Genomic DNA, 24,871 nt, shown 5'->3' with positions numbered 1-24,871 from the left:
TTTTATTTAAATGCGAGATCAGAAGAAAGAGACCGCTGCTGATGTTTGAGATAGAGTCGAGATGTTTATAGGGTGCTGAGGAGCCCTGGGCAAATTGGATTAGCTGCTAATAAAACATACTTCTTAATGATATTCCACAGAGGTACACGCATCGCTTTTACTTAAACGCGCTCCAGTCGGAGAGAGCCTCAGAGATGCTGGGTGCACCAAAACTAAGTACACCCCAGATTGACTTTAGTTCCCATAAACATCCCCTCTCTTGAACACAGTTACTTTGGCTCCTTTTGTTCAAACAGATTCTTCTTTAAAATCTTTTCCATAATTGTGACTCATCCTTTTAATGATTATAATTAGTGTCTTGGCACTGGGGTGACTGATGGAGGAAACAGAGCTACAGCAACACTTTGTTAACTTCTGTAAGGTCAAAGGATTGGTTTTGAGGCTTGTGTGTGTTGGCCAATGTGGCGATGGTATGGAGGGAGAGTGGTTCACATGTGGAGGGTGTGGTTGGCAGACAGCGCAGGGTGTGGATGACAGGACGGCCCCTCGCTCTGTCTCCTGCGGCAGTGGTGGTGTTGTCTGAGCGCTACCATGGTTTGGGGAACGCCGGAGAAGCAAGCTTTCGCTGACACATGGTTACCCCACCTGGGGAGCGATCCTGGGTGTGGACTGTGTGAATCTGTAAGTGATTCACATGACTATAAAAATGTGTGTGCGCTGAGAAGTCTGAGCTTTCTCATACTCCTCATGCTAATCTTCCCATGGTGTCCTTCTGAGCTAACAACATCCCTCAAGTTAACATCAATAGATAGCCTACCCCATATCCTACGGGCAAAGCTACCGTGAGAATGAGACCTTTGTCTTTGGTTCACTACAAGTGAATGATCTATTTAACCTCAGTCTCATGGCAATAACACACTTCTGACTTTTACTGTGTTTCTGAATTACAGTGTTACAGCACCAGTGACTGACTAACTGAACATAAAGTCATCAAGGGGTGGGACTCCTTTTGTGTATCCTTTTATCCTGTGCAGGTTTACCTGAAAACAAATTTAGACTGTGTCCAACAAAAGTCTAGAAAAGGTTTTTGGTTTAAAGTGATTGTAACTGAAAATATGAATAAATAGATGTTAGATTAAGTAGATGTGAATAAATGTTTGGGATTTTAAACAAAAACGGGTCTTTCAAATAGTAACATTTTCATTTCTAATTTATTGCAATCATCATCGTCGATTCGTTGGCCCTCTAGCTACGCTTCAAGTCATCCCTATAATCCATGAAACTGGGTAGCTGCATTTATGACATAAGTCCTACAGTCAAATAATACCCCAAGCCTTTCTCCTTATTGCTCTCTTATTGCACATATGGACAAGTCATTTCTACACTTTTCTTTATGTTTTGTAATCAAGCTATAATAGATAATGATTCCAACTAAATTAACATCTCAGCTCACATGAAACACAAAAGGGAGTGATTGAAACGAGTTGTTATTAGTCTAACATTCCTCTGTGTATGTAAGACAATGATGTATATTGGGTATAATTGAAGCAGTTTAAGTGAAAGTATTTACATGTACAACTACGTTTAATTCTCTCCATTTCAAAGTTTCAATTGGAATACTGCTTTATATTTTATGGTAAAGTTGTTGTAGTTGTTCTATTTTAAGAGAGGCATCGTTTATGAAATGTACCTACGGTTCTTAAAATGTCCCTGAGTTACCTACCTGAGATAGTTGGGCACAAAAATGGCCAGGGGAGCTGGATCTTGTGCTGTCCCCAGGTAACACTTCATCCAGCGGCCGGACTGTACGTCTGTCTGAGGGAGTGTGTGGCCTGCGGGGGGACAGGGGTTTGAAGGAGGGTAGTGACGGTGGGACCTCACACGGGGACGGAGGGACGGAGATGGAACGTGGCATCTCCACAGTTACTCTAAAAGATGAAGAGTCTGTGAAATTGGGGCCGGTGTAAATAGGAGCGGTGGGGCTACCGTGACGGAACTGCTGCCGCTGCTGCCACTCGTACAGCTGCCACACCATCCCCTCCTTGGTGGCCATACGCTCATCAGTGGACATGCGGAAGTGGCTGAGCCGATCATGGGCGTACTTGTAGTCACTGGGCAGGTTGAATGTTGCTGGAGGAGAGCTGCTGCCGGATGGGAGACGGGGAGACTTTGGCAATGAATGATAGGTTGCATCTGCTGTGCTGGCTTTGGGCTTTAAAGGAGGAGTCCGCCGAGGGAGGTTGAACTCAGCAGAGGGAGCACTGAGACAGAAAAACACATAAGGACCTCTCTACACAAAAGATAATAAATTAGAAATAACCATTAAACAATTTAAATAAACTGCTAGTCCTAACATGAGCCACTAGAGGGAGGTGTTTACTCAAAGGTTATTTAATCATCTTTTTTTGCTGATGTTAGTTGTTTCATACTGACTGTTTTTACGCCAACTGACCTCTTCGGTGGGTCTCCTTTCTGGACTTTAACCCACTGCTCCACCTGAGCCAGCGTATTCTTCCTCTGCACATGTTTTTCCGAGTCTTCTTGCAAAACAAACCCCTTCTGATAGACAAGATTTCCATTCTGTTGAGGCGGCAGGGCCACCTGGATCACAGTTTGCTGTCCGCTCTTGTGGAGGACACCATCAAGGGAGTCCGGAGAGAGTCTCTCTGCTCTTTCCTCGGAGGCCAAATGGCTGGGCCTGCCCTGGATCTCAATTCCGTACCTCACCTCGTCCCCATGAGATGGATGGACACCATTATCGCGAGGTTCCTCTTTGTCTGTCCTGCGGTGGCTTTCAGGATGAGATGAGTGCTGGCTGATGTGGACGTGGTTTGTCTGTGGGACGGCATGCTGCACTGCACTTTTTTGCTTCTCTACCTCTCTGTGAAAGAGTGACACAAGATGATTAATTGTATCATCAAAATTCTGCCTGCAAAAATGTACATATCACTTTATCTTAAATAAAACAGAGTGTGCATCGAAGTGTTAAAGTACTCAATTTTTCTGCACTCACACAGTTATTTAACTTTCATCTAATGTCCCCTCTCCCTGTATATTATGATGAAGTGCAGCACTTCTAAAATAAGGGATTACACGGCATGTGGGATGGATTAAAAAAAACATGATAATGGATGTTCAAATAAACTGGAAGCGTCTTTTCCTAAAAAGTAATTACGTTTTCTAAAACACTGGTACATATGGTAGAAATTCATTCCTTGGTTTCTCTTTCTTCTCTTTCTCTCTCGTTGGGAGTTTTTCAATAACTTAACACCCTTTTGACTTTTTTTTATTTATTTCTACTTTTTTCAAGTGAGTGAAAAGAAATAGAGGAGAGCCTGTGGAACAACTACTCATAGAACAAAATGACAGATGCTTTGTCATAATCAGGGAGCCTCGCTGATCAATGTGTTACCTTGATAAGAATTGAAATTCATATGGTGTCACATTTAAATCCATTAATTATTTTCCAATTCGGAATATGAAATGATAGTCTAATTGTCAAAGCCTAATTCAAAGCCTCATTGATCATTTTACACACTTCATAATCTTAAATGAGATTTATGTCTGGTGAAATATGACGTCAGGAACAGTAAGACTGCCTCACACAGAACTCAGAAGTTGAACATTAGTGTTATCTTCATAATAATGTCATTAGTGCAAAACATTTCACTGATTCATTGAAATCACTAAAACCACCTCTATTGACTCAAGTAGGCCTCTAGGTGGCATAATTGCACAGACTAGTCAAACGCTGCTGTTCAGTCAACCAATCTGTGGCTTGCAGGTTGCGATTGACAATGTACAGATACAGTATTAGACTGTATTATAGAGATCAGATTATAGACTGTTATGCAGAATATTTCTGTTAGCTATTGTAAATATTTTGAAGATTTTTTTTTAATTAAACATTTTGCTTTCAGAACTGCTGCAGTCTCTTGCATGTGGCTAGGGCTTAACAATTAATAGGATTGAATACGACTCATGTAGTGTACACACAGACACAGACACACACACACACACACACACACACACACACACACACACACACACACACACACACACACACACACACACACACACACACACACACACACACACACACACACACACACACACACACACACACACACACACACACACACACACACACACACACACACACACACACACACACACACACACACACACACACACACACACACACACACACACACACACACACACACACACACACACACACACACACACACACACACACACACACACACACACACACACACACACACACACACACACACACACACACACACACACACACACACACACACACACACACACACACACACACAGACACACACACACACACACACACAGAAAAAACTGCACACATCCTAATGTTCCTGAGCAGACGGACAGGGTTGGACCTGCTGTGGAAGACAGTTCATGCTGTTAAAATAGCAGCAAGAAAAATTACTAACTTTGAGTGATGAAATTGATGTTGAACAATTTACACTTACAGTTCAGCACTGTAGTTGATACACACAAACCTGAGAGTACACTTCTAAAAAAAATTATAATAAAACTGTTTAATTTGTTTTAATTCTACAGAACCTTGGTTCCTTAATGACAGTATCTAAAGACATATCCAGTCAGAGTCTGCTGCTCTTGCTTGAAGGCCAGATGTTGGGATTATTAGAAGTCCAACCAATAAGAGAGGTGAATGTTACTCTGGATAGCAGAGACCAACCTCTTTATAGTGTGACTCTGCTGCATCAGCGCAGCCTGGTTCATGGCCCGGATCCAGCCATTCATGTCCTCCTGTGTGTCCGCACTGAAGAAATATGTCCGCATCCCACAGTGTTCTGCCTGTGAGCCAATCACAGAGTTCTTATTGTAAATGTAGGAGCGCATTCCCGTATGGCTCGCCTATCAAAGAGAGATAAAGAGGAAGGGAGAGAGGACAGATTTGAAAACTTCTTTCAGTGGATGGGAAAAAGCTGACAAATAGGTTGATGAATGGAAAACTTTACTCTCTTGTTTACTGAGTCTGACAGCTGTCAGCACAGTGAGGACAAAGTTTACAGCAACATTTAACTGAGGAAGAAAAGAGGAAGGAGGGTAGTCATCCAGAAAAACCAATGTGAACATTGTGCTGTTTCTGGCCATCGAAAAAGGAATAATTCATATTATATCTTCCAACTGCTTTAAACAAAAAGAAAAAGCTTCAGCAAAATATAGACAGTATATATATCTTCTTAGCTGATAGAGCCAGGAAACAAACTGCAGCATACAACACAGAAAAAACAAACAGGCAATTATTGGCAGTTGTTTGCATTTTAGTCAGGCAAATCTGATTCACACATCCAGCTGAGCTCGAGTGAAGGAGCAGTCAGCACATTTTTGTCCAGTCTCACCGTTATTTAGTCATTTATCTTCTGTTGTTTCTGTCCCTATATTGTTTTCCCCTGCCAAAATATGGTGATCTACTTCAAAAACCAAAGTAGTAATGTTTAATTACTGTACACTGTTTTGTCCATCATGACTGATTCATGTCAAATATAGTTTTATTTGATGCAAATCTTTACTTCATTATAACTAAAATAAAGATGGCTTCTTACACTATATTACACAATTAACTAAATAATATCCATATAATGACAGAAAAAAGGCCCTCCTTCATACGTACCCTCCTGAATCTATCTGCAAAACAGTATCATGAAAACATGCTGTGTAAACATGTCGTTTAGTCAAGTGAAAAGGAGGGAGCTTTAAACCATGTGTGTAATTAACTTCCAACCTTTCAAACTTATTCCACAAGTTTAGGATCGTAAGTGTCATGATACCATCATAAGACCCCTAACAAGCCAATCAAGTCTGAAGGCAGTGAAGTGTGTACATCAAATCAACAAAAATAACGTATTCTTTATGTAGGAAACCCCACAGTGCATAGTAACCCCGGCAACAGACCCACTAAAACATGTTTATAAATCAATACCAATAACAGATGTGTGTCAGGGGGTAAACTGCTGAAGGCATCAAACATCCACAAAAAAAAGCAATGAAATCAGATTTTTCGTTCAATGACGATGAGAATGTGAAAAGTGATATGTGGCTTGACAGGACAAATACCAGAGCAACTGAGCACTTATGTCAAACCCAATGAGTCACCTGGGAACTTCAGTATCACATTCTAATACAGCCATGGGCTAATATGAAAGTATCTGAACATTACACAAATGTTTTTTCTCGTCAGATTTGAAATGAAACAATGACTTTAAAACTAAGTTAGTGTCGACTTTTACTTTGATTTATGTACACCCACAATGGGTAAAAAGTGTAGGTATTGTAGCCTTGTTGTTTTTTACATTGTAGAAATAATGGAAAGACTTTTTGATAAAATGCTGATGTGCAGTTCTTCTGTTTCACCTCAAACCCAATTGGCTGGAGTAAAGAGCCAAAAAAAACAAACGTGTCACTGCTCAGATACCTATTGGTTTCACTATGTTCCTAAAACTAAACCTCAACATTTCCTTACCTAAAATGAACAGCAAAATTTTTGACTTAAAGCTAACGGCAGTCCTATGCGCTCTGGCATTGTCCAAAGATGTCTGCACTGCTACAACTTCGATGCACATTTCTCAAAATGTGCATTCGGCAGCAGCTGACATGATATGAAACAAAATGAGCTGAGGATGGCGTTTCGCTGATGAGGCCAGAGTGAAATCAAATACCTAGTCATGCAAGACAGAAAGCCTGTGTGATTCAGGACGGTCTCCCACAGAGAACAGTACTCACTCCGCCCGCGCACACACACCGGGTCACAATGGAAGGCAATTGACCAACAGGGAATGAGAGAAACACAGTGACTTGAGCAAAAATAAGAAAACAGAAAACAACAGGAAGTTACAGCCGATCAATGCAGACTCAATCAGAAAGAGCAGAAACTGCTCCGGCTGTGGACTTGTGGCAGTCAGAACAAAGAAGAATGAGTAACAGAGAAAGCAGCAAAATGTGTTTTGATACTTAATTAGACATTACTGTTATTGGAGACATCCCTGTACAGCCCACAGTGCTTCAATGAAGGTTAAAAAAGGTCAGTAGAGTAAATACACTGACCCACAAAACCAGCATTATTTTAGCATTCCACTGCTAATCAAACTGATTTTGAGATTAGATTAAGTGTCACTTTCTCAGGTCTGTTATTTAAACTGTAGTTTTTGATTCACCCGACATATCAGCAGCTCTAGCAGTCTGAAACATCTCATTGTTCAACAACACCTGACATCTACTAAGCTGTTGTCATGCTTGCTTAGCACCTCAGGAACACGTAATGAAACCTGCTCTTTAATGCATGATGGCTCAGAGAGTGCTGAAGGGAATAGGGATCGCTTTAAATACAGGGTGGCACAGCAGCAGAGCCCGGCTCGTTTCACCTCACCTTACATTGACTCCCCAGCAAGTGGTGGGAGGAGACGCTGAAAAGGCTGAATGTATAATTAATATTTCCCAGCAGCACAATTATCATACAAAATCCTTTTGTATGTAATATGATCATAAAAACCCAGGAGATCCGTACCATTCATACTCACACAGAAATACACTCAACACACACACAGAATCCAAGAACAAAAGCCAGAGTACAAAGGAGCTGAAAGGATTGCAACAGAATGCCCTGAAGCTGCAGTGGTGCATAAAACATTCAGGCACTATTGTCGTTTGCAACAATCTCTGTGTTTCCACAAAGGAGGAGCTGGATAACGTTAACACCCTTGCTGCTACCCCCCCAAAAAAAACCCATTGCTGTCCTCTAGCAGATTTCACAGAAGGAAAAAGAAAAGATTGTGCCGCATGCAAGGGAAAGTTCTGCCGCACACCCTTGAATAAAAATGGTACTGTTACCACATGCTGGCTGCCTCTCCCAGGGTCTGTATAACAAGAAAATGATCTGCTATACAGATTAGACAGACAGAAAGAACAAACCTGCTGCACTCTGCATGTTATGTTGACACTGCTCTGCTGCAGCCTCCTTAGCACACAAGTGGGGCTCCCAAACATTGTGAGAAAAAAATCCCTTCTACCTCAGCTTGCAATAGATGAATAAAATCAGACCATCTACAAGTCTACTTTACCTGAAATAGCCATGTTAATATAAAAGCATTATCTCTGACCAGAATACATTCAGGATTGAAGCCATCCACACAACATCAATCCACTGGGTTTATGTAGAAATAAGTCTGATGACCGTGAGGTAGAACTCCAAGCGACTAGACAAGACGGAAATAATGTGTAATTGAATACAAAAGCAGGGTCAGGATAAATATTTCTTGCACAGATGTTCAGACACTTTTGAGTGGCTGTGCAAAACAACCAAAAGATAATGATTTCAAACAGTTTAAAAAAAAGTGTCTGGACAAACAAGTAAAGACAGAAAAAGAAGAGAAGGGTAAACAAAACTTCCAGAGTATGAGAATAACAAAACACTGTAAGTAATGATTATTCTCAGGAACAAGTAATAAGTCATGAACATGTCCTGTTGACTTCACATGGAGGTGATAACGTCTTTTATAGATCTGATTCCGTGCCACTCCAGTGTTACCTTGAAGGCGTATTTGCGGTTTATGTGGTCATCAGGCTCAACTGGTGCAATGACGTAACTGGGAAGAGGGATACTTCCAAGCACCGTCTCCTCTCGGCTGTCTGTGAACGGAGCAAACACAACACACGGTAATTCATTACAGGAATCCAAAACAACAAACACTAATTCTGCCAATACTTTTTACGATGTTTACGAGAGGCTGCAGATTTATAAACAGCAGGGACATTAGTCAGGCATTATTCATGTGTGACTCTTGTCTGGACGAGACCATGTGGCAGCATGTGGCAAGAGGTGGCATGTGCGCTATCTATTATTCAGGATGATTAATGGAGGAGAGGAAGAAGATGCTCTGGTAACACAAGCACAGATTACATCCCATAATATAACATTCAAGGTAATAAGGAATGAGAAGTGGGTGGAAGAGATAGCAGGATGTGTCATACATCTAATTATAGGCTGTAATGAATCAAGAAATGTATCTTTCCTTTGATGAGATCGTCAAAGATCAGTTTTCACAGCAAAGTCTGGCCAAGTGCACGTTCCATAGACTCACCTTTGTAGTAAAACAAGCAGTAGTCTGACAAAACAAACCACTTCCTTTTCCACAGTCGCATTCCAGAGCTGTCCTGGAGGTGAAAGGGGAAAAGCAGCACACAGTATATTTAGAAATCCTCCTGGCAGGAACACAGTTTAATTCACAGTTTAATTAAAAAGTGTAGTTTGGGTATACACTACTCGTAAGCAGGGAGCAAGTGGGTGGGCTTGGGGGCTTTGTGCATGCCATTAAAACAATAATTAAGTTCCATTTAAGATCATTCGTTTTATTGAAGTATTCAGCAAAAAGCTGCAGCCTCCACATTTAACTCAGTAACTCTGCTTTTTGACTTACCTAATTACTTACTGATGTTATGTGCTCTCACGAGACCCTTGAACCCAGATTAAAAGGGATTGCAAGGGCAGTCAGAGAATTGACTATGAAAATGTTTAACAGCTAATAAAGCATCAGCTTGTACACATAGGTACACCTGTAGTTTATCAACTGTAATCTCACTTCTGCAAAGTCAATTGTATCTGATCATGCAGCTACTTAAACACAGTTTCTACAATAAGACACATTGTAACATGTGTTGAGTAAAATCAGAACCCCTGCTCACCTGTTTGTAGAGCCAGCCCCGCACCACCACAGGGATGTTGAGGTTTCTTTTAATAGAATGATCCCTCTTGCCAAAACTGTGAACTTTCCCTGGACCTCTTGAACCCTGAAAAAAGGGAAGACCAAGAGAGTTCATTTTGAGCTGGCTTTGCTGAATCCATGTAAACAAATTTCCCTGGTTTACCAAAGGTACACACAACAAATTAATATAGCAGAGTAAATATATAGAGTATTGTGTATTCGATGGTAGATCCACTGAAGGTGAACATGGATAAATGAAAGTTGAACTTATCGGTTTGTGCAAGAAAAATACACAAAACAGTCTTCTGATGCAAGCAAGGCTATAGAGTCTATTGAAATTGTTTTAAATTAAAATTGTATTTTCTATTATTTACGATTACTTTTTTGTGTGTCTTTTTAAGAATGGTGGGGGGCTAATCATGTCAATTAAGAGGATAAGAGGTATGATCTTTAAAACAGTAAGAAAGCCTTCTTTCCTGTGGAAGTGTACATCCATTTATAATCAGGCATATTTTTAGAAAAAGATCAGATTTCTAGATCTTACATACCCGTAAGTGTTGGGTTTTTAAGTGTAAAATTATGCAAACTCGAGTGATAAAAGTGACAATTTTAAGTTGTGAAAATGAAAAACACAAGAGTGAGTCACATAAACAATTCAAAGAGACAAAGATTGAGTAAGAATTGAATCTATAAAATGTCCACAATGTGTCAAAAATGGCCTTCACAGGCTACAAAACCCACTGTTACACCTTTGTGTTGCTCGTTTTGTCAGTTTAAAGCACAAACATATTGATTGTACTTAAAATGAGAACAAAAGGAGGCAAACTAGGGGTTATAATCTCTAAATGTTTAGCATTCTACTAAGAAAATTGTATGAATATTTTTTTTTTACAGTATTATCAGAATTTTGGCCAAATATTACACGGAGCAACTCATTCATATTGTTTTTCTATAAAAGATTTACATTTGTAAAAGCAATTTAAAAAAAACATTCAATAGTTGAAAATAGCCCTTTTTGTACAGATGTGTTAAATGATTCCAGATTAGCATCTGTGACAACTGGGACACGTAAACTGTGGCTTCCAGGTGTCAACAAGCAGTTTGAGATTCTCAGTGAATGTGTTACTGTACACTGCTACTCTGGTGAGTCCAACATTCACTGTTTGCAGCTAAACTTTCCATCATCACTCTGAACAATAGCCAGTCTATCACAAAGATACACACCCTACACCACACCTCTGTCCAGTCCCACAGGATGTGTATTTGAGTTTAAACACACTTTTCAGCAAGAGATAATGTCATCTGGAGTTAATTCAATCAATATATCAACATGAAAAGTACAGTTATTTAGAGAGCTCTTAAAGAAAATTTCCACTAAGTGTGAAACATATTTACAAATCATTGTTTTTTTTATGTAAAACTTTATCATATAAGATAGGCTTGACAAAAATATGAAGGCTCTGAGAGAATACACAACACACTGATACTCACCTTTGACCCTGATGTGCCATCCACTGCTGCTGCGGTCACAACCTTGGAGGAGTCTGTGACCATGCTAGGGGATCTCTGATTGGCCGCTAACTTGGACATACGGGCTTCTAACCTGCAGTTGAAAAGGGCAGCGAAGGAGAGGCTCAGTGGTACACAGAGGATGAGAAGCATTGGATACTGATAAGTCTTTGTCTCCTGTCAAACACAGGCATGCAGGGAAACAGAGCACAGCCCTGTGCTGAGCTTTCACATATTAAGGATATGACGATTTCCTGACACCCCCACGCGACCTGTCACAGCCAATGGTTTTAGTGGATATGTTGATAGTGTAAGCCTTGTGACACTTGGTCTGACACACACACACCCCAGAAGACAAATCTTGTACACACAGCTAATAAGCAAAGCAAACAAAAATAACCTAAGCCAGGTGCTAAAGCCATATGGAGAGAACACACACACACACACACACACACACACACACACACACACACACACACACACACACACACACACACACACACACACACACACACACACACACACACACACACACACACACACACACACACACACACACACACACACACACACACACACACACACACACACACACACACACACACACACACACACACACACACACACACACACACACACACACACACACACACACACACACACACACACACACACACACACACACACACACACACACACACACACACACACACACACACACACACACACACACACACACACACACACACACACACACACACACACACACACACACACACACACACACACACACACACACTTACTCTGAGTGAAAGTCCCACATCACATTTTCTTATGACATCAGCAAATTGCTAAGAACAAAAAAATGAACATACTGCAAATAAAGCAAATCCTTTTTTGGAGTTCAATGACAGGCTGGCGTCTAATGAAGATTTATTTGAATGCAGACACCAAAACATCATCCAGAGGGTAAACTCGTATTGTTGGAACATAACATCTGGAATACTAACTCTTGCATATCTACCAAAGTGTCTTTTTGGTATGAATGCAAAGACACACAGTTGTACGTGTAATACCACACTGTTTCTTTAACTCCAGTTATAAATACAATACTGCAGAACACTGTACCAATAACCATCAGTGTGTTAATATTAGTACCTCATACATTCAAACTCCTACAGTTCAATGGGATTATGTTTTAGACAAATCCAACCTATCGCAAAAATTCAGTTCACATTGATGGGATTTCTGCAAAATATCCATCAGATGTGGAAAATTATACACGTTACTCAATGAAACACAATAAGCAGCAACTAACAAACCAATACATTAAAAACATAAAGCATAAAATATAAATACAATATAGTCCTTAGAAAAGATAAAACAAGATGCCTTTTCAAAGCGTTGCATCATAAACTTCCCAACAGATATCTTTTTCTGAAATATACAACAATGAGATAACAAGGCCAGGCTTTAATAACCACAACTCACTGGGGACCTAAACACTGTGCAATAACTGATGAAGTGGACAGGGTTATACTTTTACAGGGGGTTAATAATATGACAGTGAACATAAGAAATATCAGTTATTTATGTAAATGAATATTTGTCTTTAACTTCATAATACTTGTGTTATTTAGGATGGGGGCATGTTGGCTCTGCATGTATAGTATAGATTTTTTTTTTTTATCTCTTAGTATGCACCGCTACATTGTCAACAAATAATTTCAGGCTGCTGGAGCGCTTTGATTTGATTTGTCTTACGTGCTTAGAAGGAGATACATCATAGATAACGAGGAAACACTGGAGACAGCAAGGATGAATTTGATTAAAGTTTGTGCTGTTTAAGTAATAACATGCAGATCCTGCAGATTTCCAATAAATCATGGTATACGTCCTTCTTCATCTCATTTGAAAGCTGCTCTGCAGGTTGCAAACATTTAGATTAAAACAAAGTCATGACCCTGGAACAGCCTTGACTTGAGCTGATAGCTCCTCTTCTTGGTTAACTAAAACATGTTGCTTTTTTGAGGATCAATTCAAAAATTAGGTCCTTTTGATGAAACAAAGATTTAGATTTGCTAACATTGTGTTTTTTACTCATATTGTGTGTTGGATAACCTGCTGCTGTAACGCCACAATTTCCCAGTTTGGGATCAATAAAGTAATTCTATTCTATTCTATACTCCAGAATTCTACTGCACATCCTAAATCGGGATTTTCCCGATTAAATGTTTCCCACAAAATTTCCATCATGCTATGGTGATTGCGTACTATTTTACCACCTCTTCTTGTTTAACCTGATACAATCTTTAGATGCTGGAGATCCCAGAGACAGACTACCAGTACTGTGACCCCTCAATGTCGCCACCTCTGCACCCCTCCAAAAGACATGGCCCCAAACCCCCCACCCATCAGCAATCAGGCCACCACAAGCAAGAGGCCCAAAAAAGGAATGGCCACAGCCAAGCAGAGACTGGGAAAGATCCTCAATCTCTGGTCAATGGTTCTGTACAAAAGATGAGCCCCTCCAGGACCCACATGAAAAAATTATACATAGCTCTAAAAAAAACAATGTCAATCTTAATTGATAAAATCCCAACAGAAAAGGCCTACACACTCCAACCACCAGGCGAAAACAGTCAAACAATGTGACTCTTGTCTACAGTGTTTATTTAGATAATTATTTGCCAATAGTCCCTCTCCAAATGCTTTAAAATGGTATATCACTTCATAAGAAGGTTTACATTCGAGAAAACTCCACAACATTTTGAAAACTCTTCTGCAGCCAGTCTACAAGTAGAATAACATGCGACTCATACGCAACTCTCCCTGACAAGAAGTGAAGGGAGAGGATAGAATAGGTGACACTGTGTGACCTGTCTCTCTTCACAACACTGCCACTGCCCCCCTGCATTGTTCAGCACAGCAGGGTTAAAAGCTGCACTCACCCTGCTGTTTTTACTGCTTTGTGTGCTGCACTACGCCAAAGGCTAGGAAAAGGAGATAAGCCAGAGATGTGTGTCAGAGACTACAGCCAAAGAAAATGCTGCTAGAACAAGGGGGCGAGAGAGAGAAAGAGGGAGAGAGAGAGAGAGAGAGAGAGAGAGAGAGAGGGGGAATACAGTAGAACAAAACTTACAGTATCTGCTTTCACAGCCTGGACTGCAGCCAGGCTTTTTTACAGGATGTTTCTGTTGTATCAAGGGGACTCTGCTGTTTTATGTGAGGCTTTCATACTGTTTACCACCTCTGTCATTGGAAGACTTCCCCAGGAGATTTGTTGTGGCATGCGGTGAAGAGGAGCGATATTTCACATTAAAGAAGTGCAGGAAGGGACACTAAGCTCCATCCCTCACTGCTCCTCTTGCTATGATGGAAATAAGGGCATATTTGACATTATTTAATCCTGTCAGGCTGTAGGTGAACACTAGGAGAGCTGACGAATTGATCAAAGTGTGGCAATCTATAGAAAAAGTCAAAGCCTTCAGACTAGCAAAGCAGAGGCTGATCGACCTCTCCATGGGCAAGGGCCTCCTAAAGCTCTTTTTTCCTGCTCTGTCCTCAATTTGATACGGGTCTCAGGGGGACACACTGAGGTTCTCCATGCTTGGAAGGGAGCCAGTGATTCAGAGAAGAAACCAGCTTCCTTTTCAGATATCATTATACGCAGAAAGAATCCCACAACATCACCGTGACAGTTAACAGAAGCTACATTTTGCAGGAACAGTGAGGTCACGCCTGTGTTGCACACATTCAATACCAAGACTGCAGCATCTATACTCTACTACACTCTGAGAGGGCGGAGAAGACGATAACAGTAACAGTAAAGCATTCAAATAAAGAGAGGATGTTTTAGAATAAGAGGAATCCTCAAGATTCAGTAAACAGTGTGTGTGTGTGTGTGTGTGTGTGTGTGTGTGTGTGTGTGTGTGTGTCTGTGTGTCTGTGTGTACTGCAAAACATTATGGCTTGTGTTGAATAGAGTTTGAACTTAAAGTAACTTACCTTGTACAATTTATAACGTTACATAATTGACCTCAAAGCAAAGGTGGAAGAAACGTGAACTATTATTTAAACAGTGTTTTCTCTGTGCATTTTAACTATTGGATGCAGACCTGGGCTCACTGATTCATATTTTCACACAGTTTTAATACAGTCAGATTAATCTCAATCCATCAGCTACCCTTACATGACTTGGTGCCATTTTAGAGTTTAAAAAAGGAAAGGTACATTTTTTATAGATCAACATTCACACATGGAGCAATACAAAGTTCCTTACAGAGTTTAAAACAAATAATTTATAACACAAAGAGCATTCAAAGACAAGACATTAAGCAAATATAAGACTTTCAAATATAACTTTTAAAAAAAAGGTCATAAAGAAATATGACAGTAAGCCAAAATAATATATTAAAACACAAAATATCCTCAGATTGGGCAATAATCATAAGTTATCTGCTCTGCGTACCTACCAGTGTTATAGTGCTCTGAAGTCTCTGACTACAGAGTCTTACCTTCCCAACAGACTCAGCTCCTGGTCTTGGCTAATCGAAATGGATTCTGTGTAAAAATCCTCCCCAGAATGTATTCCCGAGGATTTAGGTTGCTTTTAAGATTTATTTCAGATTCAGGGAGAACATGCTGCAAAAACAGATGTGTAGTGCAGCAGAGAGAGAGAAAAACTATGAGTTCTAGCCAATATGTACTCTTTAATATTATCTCTATTGCGATACTGAACAATGTTTTCTCATATCACGTATTTTTCCCATATAGTGCAGTCCTAGTCTGAACTAAAGCTGCCTTTTGACCCCTCTCTTCTTACAGTTAACTTTGTATAGAATTAGTTTAGAACTGAGCTCAAATAAGAACAATCCACAGAAGACTTACAATATAACAGATAACTTACATTGTGAAATACTGTAGTGTATGAAACAAGTCATTACAGATGGTGTTTGAATGAATATTTCAAACCTGCATTGGTACTGAAAATCAAATATTACATGCAGTTAGCACATTTAAAGGCTCTATTTCTGAGAGTATGCTTCCCATCTTTGATTTTTATATCTAAAAAAAAAGGACATGGCTCTTGCACATGCTGTTTAAGCTAAACTGTGTGTGGTTGAGCTCCTTCCATCTATATGTTGAACTTGTTTATAAAAGTGGATGCTGAAACATAGATGAGTGCTGTAGCTTTAACATTTAGTACAGACTCTGGGAAAGACAGTGTAAAGTTATTTATGTTGGAGTTTATATTTGCATTCTCCATACGCTTGTTTTTTTTTTTTTTAACCTTGTCCTGCCTACATAATGACACCTTGGTCATTTGTTGTGAGAGGGGCACATCTGAGGCTATACTAATCTTAGCTCAAAGAGATTACGACTGGAATTTCAAAGTTAAAGAATCAACCTATCACTGTTAAAAATATAAGTAAGGCAACCATGTCCTAAAGCCCTCAAATCCACGGCTCAACAGAACTTAAAGAAGGATAATGGAGAGTTTCATACACTCAGATGAATCCCAATTAGATTGCATTCTTAAACAGAAAGTGTTTTAATTGGTAAGAATGTGGCAGTCACATGCTTGTCTCTCAACCTGTTTCAGCCTATATTGGAGTCTGAGCTGCGCATCATCATCTTACACCACCCACCTTATTTTTTGATCAAACACCTGCTTCTGTATTTCATGCTCTATATCTGCCATTCAGCTTTGATGGTTTGACACGATGACATTCAAACAACAAATAAGAAACAGCAACAATAAAATAAACTGCCATGAATGACAATGAATAAAGTAGTAAATGTCAACACACAGTGTGGCAACGTCTGGCACAATTCAGATTTTAAAAAATCTCAGGGATTTATATTTAATTCAAATCTCATTCTTTAAAAGAAAAGAAAAAATTATGCACTAAAGATTTGAGGAAATGCCATTAATGTTTAAACCAGAATGAAACGATCTGACTTGCAATTTTAATATTCCAACTACATTTAGGAATACAACCATGATAGACCAGTAAAATAAAGCAAACTGGACTATAACTCGGCTGATTGATGAAGACAGTTTTGTGACCTAAATGTACTGTTAACACAATCAAAAGCATATGTGAGTGCCAGCTAATGTATTACCATAAATCCTGTTAAGGCAGTCATTTAAGGAATAATAAGCCCCCCTCCTCCCCTTGTGATATGCTTCATCAGTGAGGGTGACAAGCTATTTACACGTCTATTTTTGGCCTCCAAAAGCATGACCTTGAACTAACCCACATATACATTTAAGCATGCATTATATGCATCATTTCTAGGACAGGGAAGCCCACTCACCTGTCCTGTAGAGTGTATTCTGTGTTTTCAGGGGAAATCTGCCCAGTAACAGGATGCCGGAACGATGTAGCCCTCAGGTTGTGGCTGTAAGACAGATGAGGACGCAAAACACAGAAGATGGAGAGACGACAAATCAGTATTATGCCGTATAAATCACATTCCTGCCTGATCCCTTCCCAAAACAGCCGTGTGTTAACTAAAAACTGAGCTTACAATGAGGACCACAGTCATCTGTAAAGATATATGTTAGCTCTGCACTCGGGTCAGGAACCACAGCTCATATTCTCTTACTCAAAGTGTGAGGCTCAGCACTCTCCTTTAGCCAGCTCGCCAGGCTTTATTGATTTCAGTTGCATGGGGCCATTCATTGCTTTAACTAGAGCATGAACGTATGTTACTGCCACAAGAGAGAATAAGAAATAGATAAGTGGCTAGAGGTGCTGGTGTGACACGATATGTTATCGTGCTCTGACTCTGTTGGCATTTGTGTTTTCTACTGTATATCTGACAATCATTTACCAACCATTTACACAAATTACATTGATGCAGACAGTCTCTCAGGTATATTCAGGATTATTTAGTTGCCACTGTAACTCAGTACTGCCCTCAGATTTCGTCTCAAATTTGTGACACATTCCTTGAGATGCTGCAGCTTTCTTCTTATTTTGTTTGCATACTGCTTTGGAACTTTATAACCTTCCTCTAGAGTCACTGTAACATGTTTTATTATGGAACTATTTCCCATTTAGGCAACAGCTTTGCCAGTACCAGCAGCCATGGTCTGTGTGGAGACAGCTTCTTTTCAAATAATGAGGACAATAGATATCAAGTGCAGAGGTATTTGTCATATTCAGGCTGACTGAAAAACTGAGAGGAGAGTGACCCTTTGTGATAATGTGCTGAACTGCAAGCCCTTTTCAAGCCTGGCTTCTGTTAGTTTTTTATCTTTTTCTCTGAAAACCTTATCATTATCACCACCGTAAGCATTAAGACCATAGCACTGTTCTTCAACAGAAGCTGTAGAATACTTTGCATCAGCGTGCAATGAAATCAAAGAGTAAATACTGATATGCAGAGGCTAGATTCATATGCTACTTCTCATAAATATAAACCGGCAGACAGATAAGAAACTTTCTAAGATAAACATGTTGACAGTAGTATCTCATCTGAAGTGCATCAAGGGTAAATAAATGACTATGTATCCAGCCATCAGAGATGAATCCTCTGAGGAGCAGCTGCAAAGCTTTAGAACGACATAAGGCGTAGAATGATGTAAACAGAGAGCGGGGGCCTCACTGCATCACCCTGCAGCAGAGGGTGGAGAGAGAAACGGAGTAGGGTGCAAAGATTTATGAGTTGACATTTCAGAAAAAAAGTTCAGAGGGTGTGTTGAAAAGGAATGATGCTCAGTGATGCTGTACACACAAAAACGAGAGCAAATATAAACAATCCATAAATCCTACCAAACATACATGCTATAACAAGGATCACTCATACATGACATGATGACACACACGCACACACACGCACACGCACGCACACGCACGCACGCACGCACAGGCTGTGCCAGGCATGTTCCTTGTAACTGCTCATAATTTGTTGAGCTACACAGGGCACACACAGCTCCGCACCAGCATCCCCTGTTAATTAGGAATCTGCATTCTTTGAGGCTTTTGTTTTAGCCGCATTACTTCTGAACTATTTGTCATGGAATTTTTTTTTTTTTTTTTTGCAGCATCTCCGCTTGGTTTACAAACTCTGCAGCACAGAGGCACTATTTGTTTGCACAAAACTAGCTTTCATCAATGCCTGTGACAACGTTGTCCCATAGGAGAAAATGAACTGCTGCAGAGGAGCTGTAGCACACTGTGCAGAGTAATAGATCGCTGTGAGTGTAACTCAGATGTAGACGATATAGACTTTCATGTAAGAGATCTGATTCTGTGTTTCGATTTGACATGAATCTTGGACGTTAACATACAATCCATTACTCACAATGAAAAAAAAGCCCATTTCAGTTATTTTTTTGTCTATACTTTATCTTCAAATTTAAAATAAGTATGATCAAAGACAAATTAAGACAAAAAGACACAGGTTTTAGTCTAGTTTACTCAAGTTTGTTAAACTACTGACATACACACTTTGATATAAGACATGAAAATGAAATCTTTACATATTGTTGAGCTTAACATGGTAGCAAAGAATGGAAGCACACGGTTGTAAATATCATTGTGGGTAGCATACATTGGCATTGCCTCCCACCAATTCCATGCATCAGGGCCCCAAAACACAAACCATCAAGTCAAGTAGAGTTTGTGCTTCCAATAAGCTGGTTAAGAAGAGAGAGGAAAAAGGCATCTCTGATTACAGAGAGCCTCAAGAGAGCTGCTCTCACTGTAGAACAATGTAAAGTTGAATTGCTACCACAATGTCAACAGGACACAGTTCAAACATAGCTGAGACCTGTCTGTCAGGTAAAAACAAAAGAGGGACTCTCGCAGCCATGTGAACAAACTTTATCATCATTTATAGACCCTCTCAGCAGCAATGTGCGCAACCTGAATCGACTGGCAACTTGGTTTTGCTTCCAGCCAAAGCTTCTCCACAGAAAGGTGTGAAAACAGCATCAGTGAAGCTCAAATCACTTCTGTCCCTCAATGCTGCAACAGCTGTAGTCCACGCTTCATCGCTGGCACGCGTTACCCATTCTACTTTCAGCAAAAACAAGAGGCTCAGGCTAATCCCTGTCCAACACAAGGGCTAAGTCTTGGCAGCAGGCTAACAGGGGCAACGCTCTGTGGTTTACACACCTCTCTCTCTCTATCGTTTCACAGAGATAGAAATACAATGAGGCTCAAAACTGTTCCAAAACAGAGACATCCAAGACATGGATGTCACTATCTGCTAACTGTTTCAACCCCTTATCTATTAACACTCCCACCGCAAGAGGAAATTCCAGCAAATAAAAAGCTACTTACTATTCTCTGCTGTGTCACTGAAGACAGTCTCACCTGCTGTCAGATAGTGAATCATCGTGAATCAGCTGCTGTACTCGCTGTGGTGCTGCAGGTCATGGAATTCCCTTCGGCATTGCCAGGGCAGGTGGAAGACGCAGAGTCTCTCCTGCAGCAGCTGGCATCCACAAAGAGCAGACTAAAGTGATGCCAGCGGGATGAGAGCGTGAGCGCTTTATCTTTGCTTTCTCCTGCTCAGGCGTGCTGTCAGAGACTTTCACCCCACACTTCCTGAGTGGATGGTAGAGATCTAACTCCCTCCCATCAGTGGAATACCTCAGTTGCTTATCAGATCCTCCTCCCATTCCATTTTCTACTCTCCTCTCTCCACTACCTCACTCCCTCTTTCCAAGAATTGAAGTTGCTCTTCATTCCCATATTTCTTAAAAATAGTCAATAATGAAGCTTGTGCTGAAAGTGGCAAACTGTAACTCAATCAGAATGAAGTCTTGAAAAAAGTCAAATGGTCATTTTTACTCCTCATACTGTGCTCAATATCACACTGTCATCTCTAAGTGGCAGCATCACGGCTTCATCAGTGAAGACAAAGTCTTTAATTGGCTTTCCTCAACCAATAAAATAACCTAATTTGACCGAGCAAGTAATCCAAAATATACAATAGTAATCCAAAATATACAATCAAAATCATCTTTAAACCATCAAACAAACAGAACACCGTGGACAAACTCTCACTCTCCTGTAGCATTCACACCAGCTTTTGTTAAATATCTGCACAGCAGCACTTTCATTATACATTTTTTTTTTTAAAAGACCACAACAACATTCATATTCAAAACAAGACAAATAGAAATTTGAGTATCTAATCCAGGATCCAGAAATATACCACAGTTTGTCAAACAGATAATCCGTCTAACTTCTTGGGCCCCTTCAAGGGCACCTCAAGGTCGCCAGTGTTTACTTTTTGAACACTGGTTTAATAGTAACATTGACCTGTGACCTGCGCTACGAGGGAATTTAAACTAATCCTGAGGAATGTGGGGTAGAGGAGCAGGTGGTACCAGCATACTGTAGGCCAGTTGTAAATATTGAATCTGAATGACAACCAAGCATCTATTACTTTTGTATTCCTAAATACAAAAATAGGAACTTCTAAGGTAAGCAATTATTTCAGTGCTGTGAACACGAGCCAAAAGAGCCACTTGTCTCCATCTCTGCTGCCTTCATAATACGCATCACAGCATCAAGTTTGTGTCGGAAAAAAACAACTAAGTAGCAGAAGAGGAAAGAAGAAGAACGTGCCAATGAAATAAAAAATGAACAGGAAATACTCCATTAAGAGTGGAAAATCAATCTACATTAGATATATATATATATATATTTATATATATAAACATTGGTGTGTGTGTTTGTGTGTGTGTGTGTGTGTGTAATTTACTTTCCACAGAAAGTTTTTTTCAGATTTTTTCTGTATGAGTTGCAGATATTATCATCATAACAACCGTTTATCCTATAAACCCCTGTTTATAAGGAATTTCAGTCAATGTTGAGGTGAAGATTAAGACACCCTCTGACTGATCAAAATGATTCTGTTAGGCTGAACACAATTTCATCTTGTGTACCAGAATAAATGTCATAAAGTAGCTTGCATTCGGCTTTACATTGTAGCTCTGAGTAAAAACACAAATCAATGGTGTGCATCTAAACTCCAAAGAACACACACTGACAATTATTTATTTAAACTGTGCTGCTGACTTCATTCTAGATTCATTCAATTAGCTGTAACAACTATATAATTAATATCAGAAGCAATTATTGCACATATGAAATGCTTCTGCAGAATCCAAAGAATAAAAAAAAAGAAACAAATAACAGAAGAAATGCTGCTGATGTGTACACGCAGGAGGTTAAATCAGGTGCCATGAACCAGGATTGAACCCTATAAGGATTACCACACACACACACACACACACACACACACGCACACGCACACGCACACACACGCAGGCAGGCAGGCAGGCAGGGTGAATGGGTGACAGGAGGTTACATAGAGAGAGAACGATTTCATGGACAACCAGAAACACCCTGTAGCATCACAGGCAGGCAAAATTAATTAAGTCGTAATAATAGTGCACAGTATCTACACACAGGGAGCCATTAAGGAGATAAGCGTTCTGCAGCAGGATCCGCACATGTTGACTGACCTTTTATCAGTTTCACAGAAGAGCACTGCAGCAGCCTCGCTTGGGTTCATTTCCCTGACATTTGGAGTAATAATCCAGGCAGGGACCCCAGAGAGTTATTGGGAGATTCCTCCATCACTCAGTATGCAAATGAGGGGCTACAACCAAACACATTTCACACTAACTGCCATTGCACCCATTCACCTCCATCATGATCATGATCATCTTCATTGTGTACAGCAGCAGAAACTCCAAACTGAGTGGGCAGTATGACACAGGAGAACTGATTTGATTGTTCTAAAATAGCATAGATAAAACAGGAACTCCCAGGTCTGAGTTCTGCTTTTATGAAGCCTGTAGCCATCCAGCAAACCTCTCAAGCACCACTGAGCAACGTCTGGTACAACCACACTGAAACAGGCTCTATGGAGAGCAGAAAACAGGTGCAAGGACTTGTCGGCGTCCGTATCCCTGTCAGACAGACGCTTTGGCAGAAATTGAAAGAGCTGTCACCTTATTAACATTCAACACACACTCTGTTCTGACACAGCACATTTCATTGCAGTCACACTGGTCCTTTAGGCCATGCTGTTCCTAAACAAAAGCAAAGCTAATTAGACTGCAGTGAATGTTAGACAGGCTTTTGTTGAGCCAATAGTAGAAAAAAAATAAAAGTAGGAGGCAAGAAACACTTCTATCCCTGCACAGAAACTGAGGGGGGAAAAAGCTTTTAACCTGGATCCTGTTCAAAAAATAGATTCTGCTCATCAGTTACATCTCATTTCACGCCTGCTCAATTGGAAATTATATTTTCAAACTCTTGGAGGACAACAAAGAAGAATGATGGCGCTTATCTATTATGTTCAAACTAGGGCAGCACTATAGATCGCTTTTTTATCACCATCAAGATAAAGACACACTTAATAAAAGCATCACAAACGGCTACCTGAATTCCCATGAAGAAGGAAAACCGTTTTAGACAGACACCATGCAATAACACCCAGCAAGTGAACATTTTACTGAAAACTCACAAACATATGAACTGCAGGAAGACATGCACTCAAACATTATAGCTAATATGCACGATAAGTGTTTTATTATCACATATTTTATTATTATCCCATTTTTTGTTTTAAATTTAAAGATTTAATTTGGGGCTTTTGGGCCTTTTTTTTTTAATGGAGAGGTAGGATAGTGTTGGAAATCAGGGAGTGAGAGAGTGGGGAATGACATGCGGGAAAGGAGGTTGGATTTGGACCACATCCTCCATAAATGGGGCGCACGCACTAACCACTGCGCCACCAGCGCCCCTGTTATCCCTTTATTAAACTATGTAATCATACGTGACAGATTTTCCACAAATTGTGCAGCACCAGTACAAACACGGGCTTCCCAAAGAGTCAAATACTCTTATCAATATCTGATGCACAAGAAGTTGGAGCTGAGTTGCACTTTTATTGACTTGTCTGAAACGGGTATCAGTCCAGTAACTGCCTGCAGGGAGAGAAAAAATTATCCTGGTGAGAGATTAATACCTATTGTACAGGACTGTGAGCACATCAGCACTTCCTCTGCTCCATTGGCACAGATTAAGCTGACTGATAAATATTTATAAAGGTTTATTTGAAGTAACTCATCAAAGAAATAGTGGGTTTCCAACGCCTCCAACCATGACAATGAAATGACTTCTTAAAGCTCAGGGATCAATAGTCACAGGGATATGCTGCGACAAAGAAAAAAGTTAGGAAGTTTTCTGAAGCCAACGTTACCCAGGGGAGTATATCAATGAAGGGTCCCTGCAGCTCCAGGTCAATATTTAATACCACAGATTTACCCTGCACTCGACTTGCTGAATAATGATGACCCCGAGCAACCTGGAGATTTATTTATTTCATCTCCTCATTTGTGCTAACAAGAATTGTCAGAATGTGGAGTGAGTGTGTGTTTGGGGGAATGGAGCAGGGGGAAAAGGCTGTAAACTGTTTGATAGTTTTGCACACTTAATCGCATTTTAAATTATGTAGAGTAAAGCCTCACTTGTTTTTAACCCCAAGACATTACTAAAACGTCTGCTTATTTATTAGAGAGTAAAGCCATTCCAAACATAGCAGAA

At 40.2% G+C, this 24,871-nt stretch overlaps 1 protein-coding gene across 10 annotated transcripts in view; it reads right to left on the bottom strand.

Moving 5' to 3' along the window:
• Positions 1–24,871, bottom strand: part of plekha7b (pleckstrin homology domain containing, family A member 7b) — a 65,541-nt gene that overhangs the window by 17,299 nt on the left and 23,371 nt on the right. For 8 of the 10 annotated variants that reach the window (XM_061037290.1, XM_061037320.1, XM_061037299.1 and 5 more), the window contains 8 exons: positions 17,604–17,687; positions 11,262–11,373; positions 9,751–9,855; positions 9,150–9,222; positions 8,597–8,697; positions 4,748–4,926; positions 2,453–2,881; positions 1,724–2,261 (listed from right to left, as the gene is read on the bottom strand). In XM_061037290.1, coding sequence (XP_060893273.1) covers positions 1,724–2,261; positions 2,453–2,881; positions 4,748–4,926; positions 8,597–8,697; positions 9,150–9,222; positions 9,751–9,855; positions 11,262–11,373; positions 17,604–17,687 — 1,621 coding nt within the window. Of the gene's footprint in view, positions 1–1,723; positions 2,262–2,452; positions 2,882–4,747; positions 4,927–8,596; positions 8,698–9,149; positions 9,223–9,750; positions 9,856–11,261; positions 11,374–17,603; positions 17,688–20,581; positions 21,533–24,871 lie in introns of those variants that run through there. The other 2 variants (XM_061037367.1, XM_061037358.1) reach the window with 2 other exon arrangements.

This window comes from Labrus mixtus, chromosome 1, assembly GCF_963584025.1.
Source record: "Labrus mixtus chromosome 1, fLabMix1.1, whole genome shotgun sequence".
NCBI classification, from domain to species: domain Eukaryota; kingdom Metazoa; phylum Chordata; class Actinopteri; order Labriformes; family Labridae; genus Labrus; species Labrus mixtus.
The sequence above is the reverse complement of the archived record's forward strand: the minus strand, read 5'-3'. Positions and strand labels throughout refer to the sequence as shown.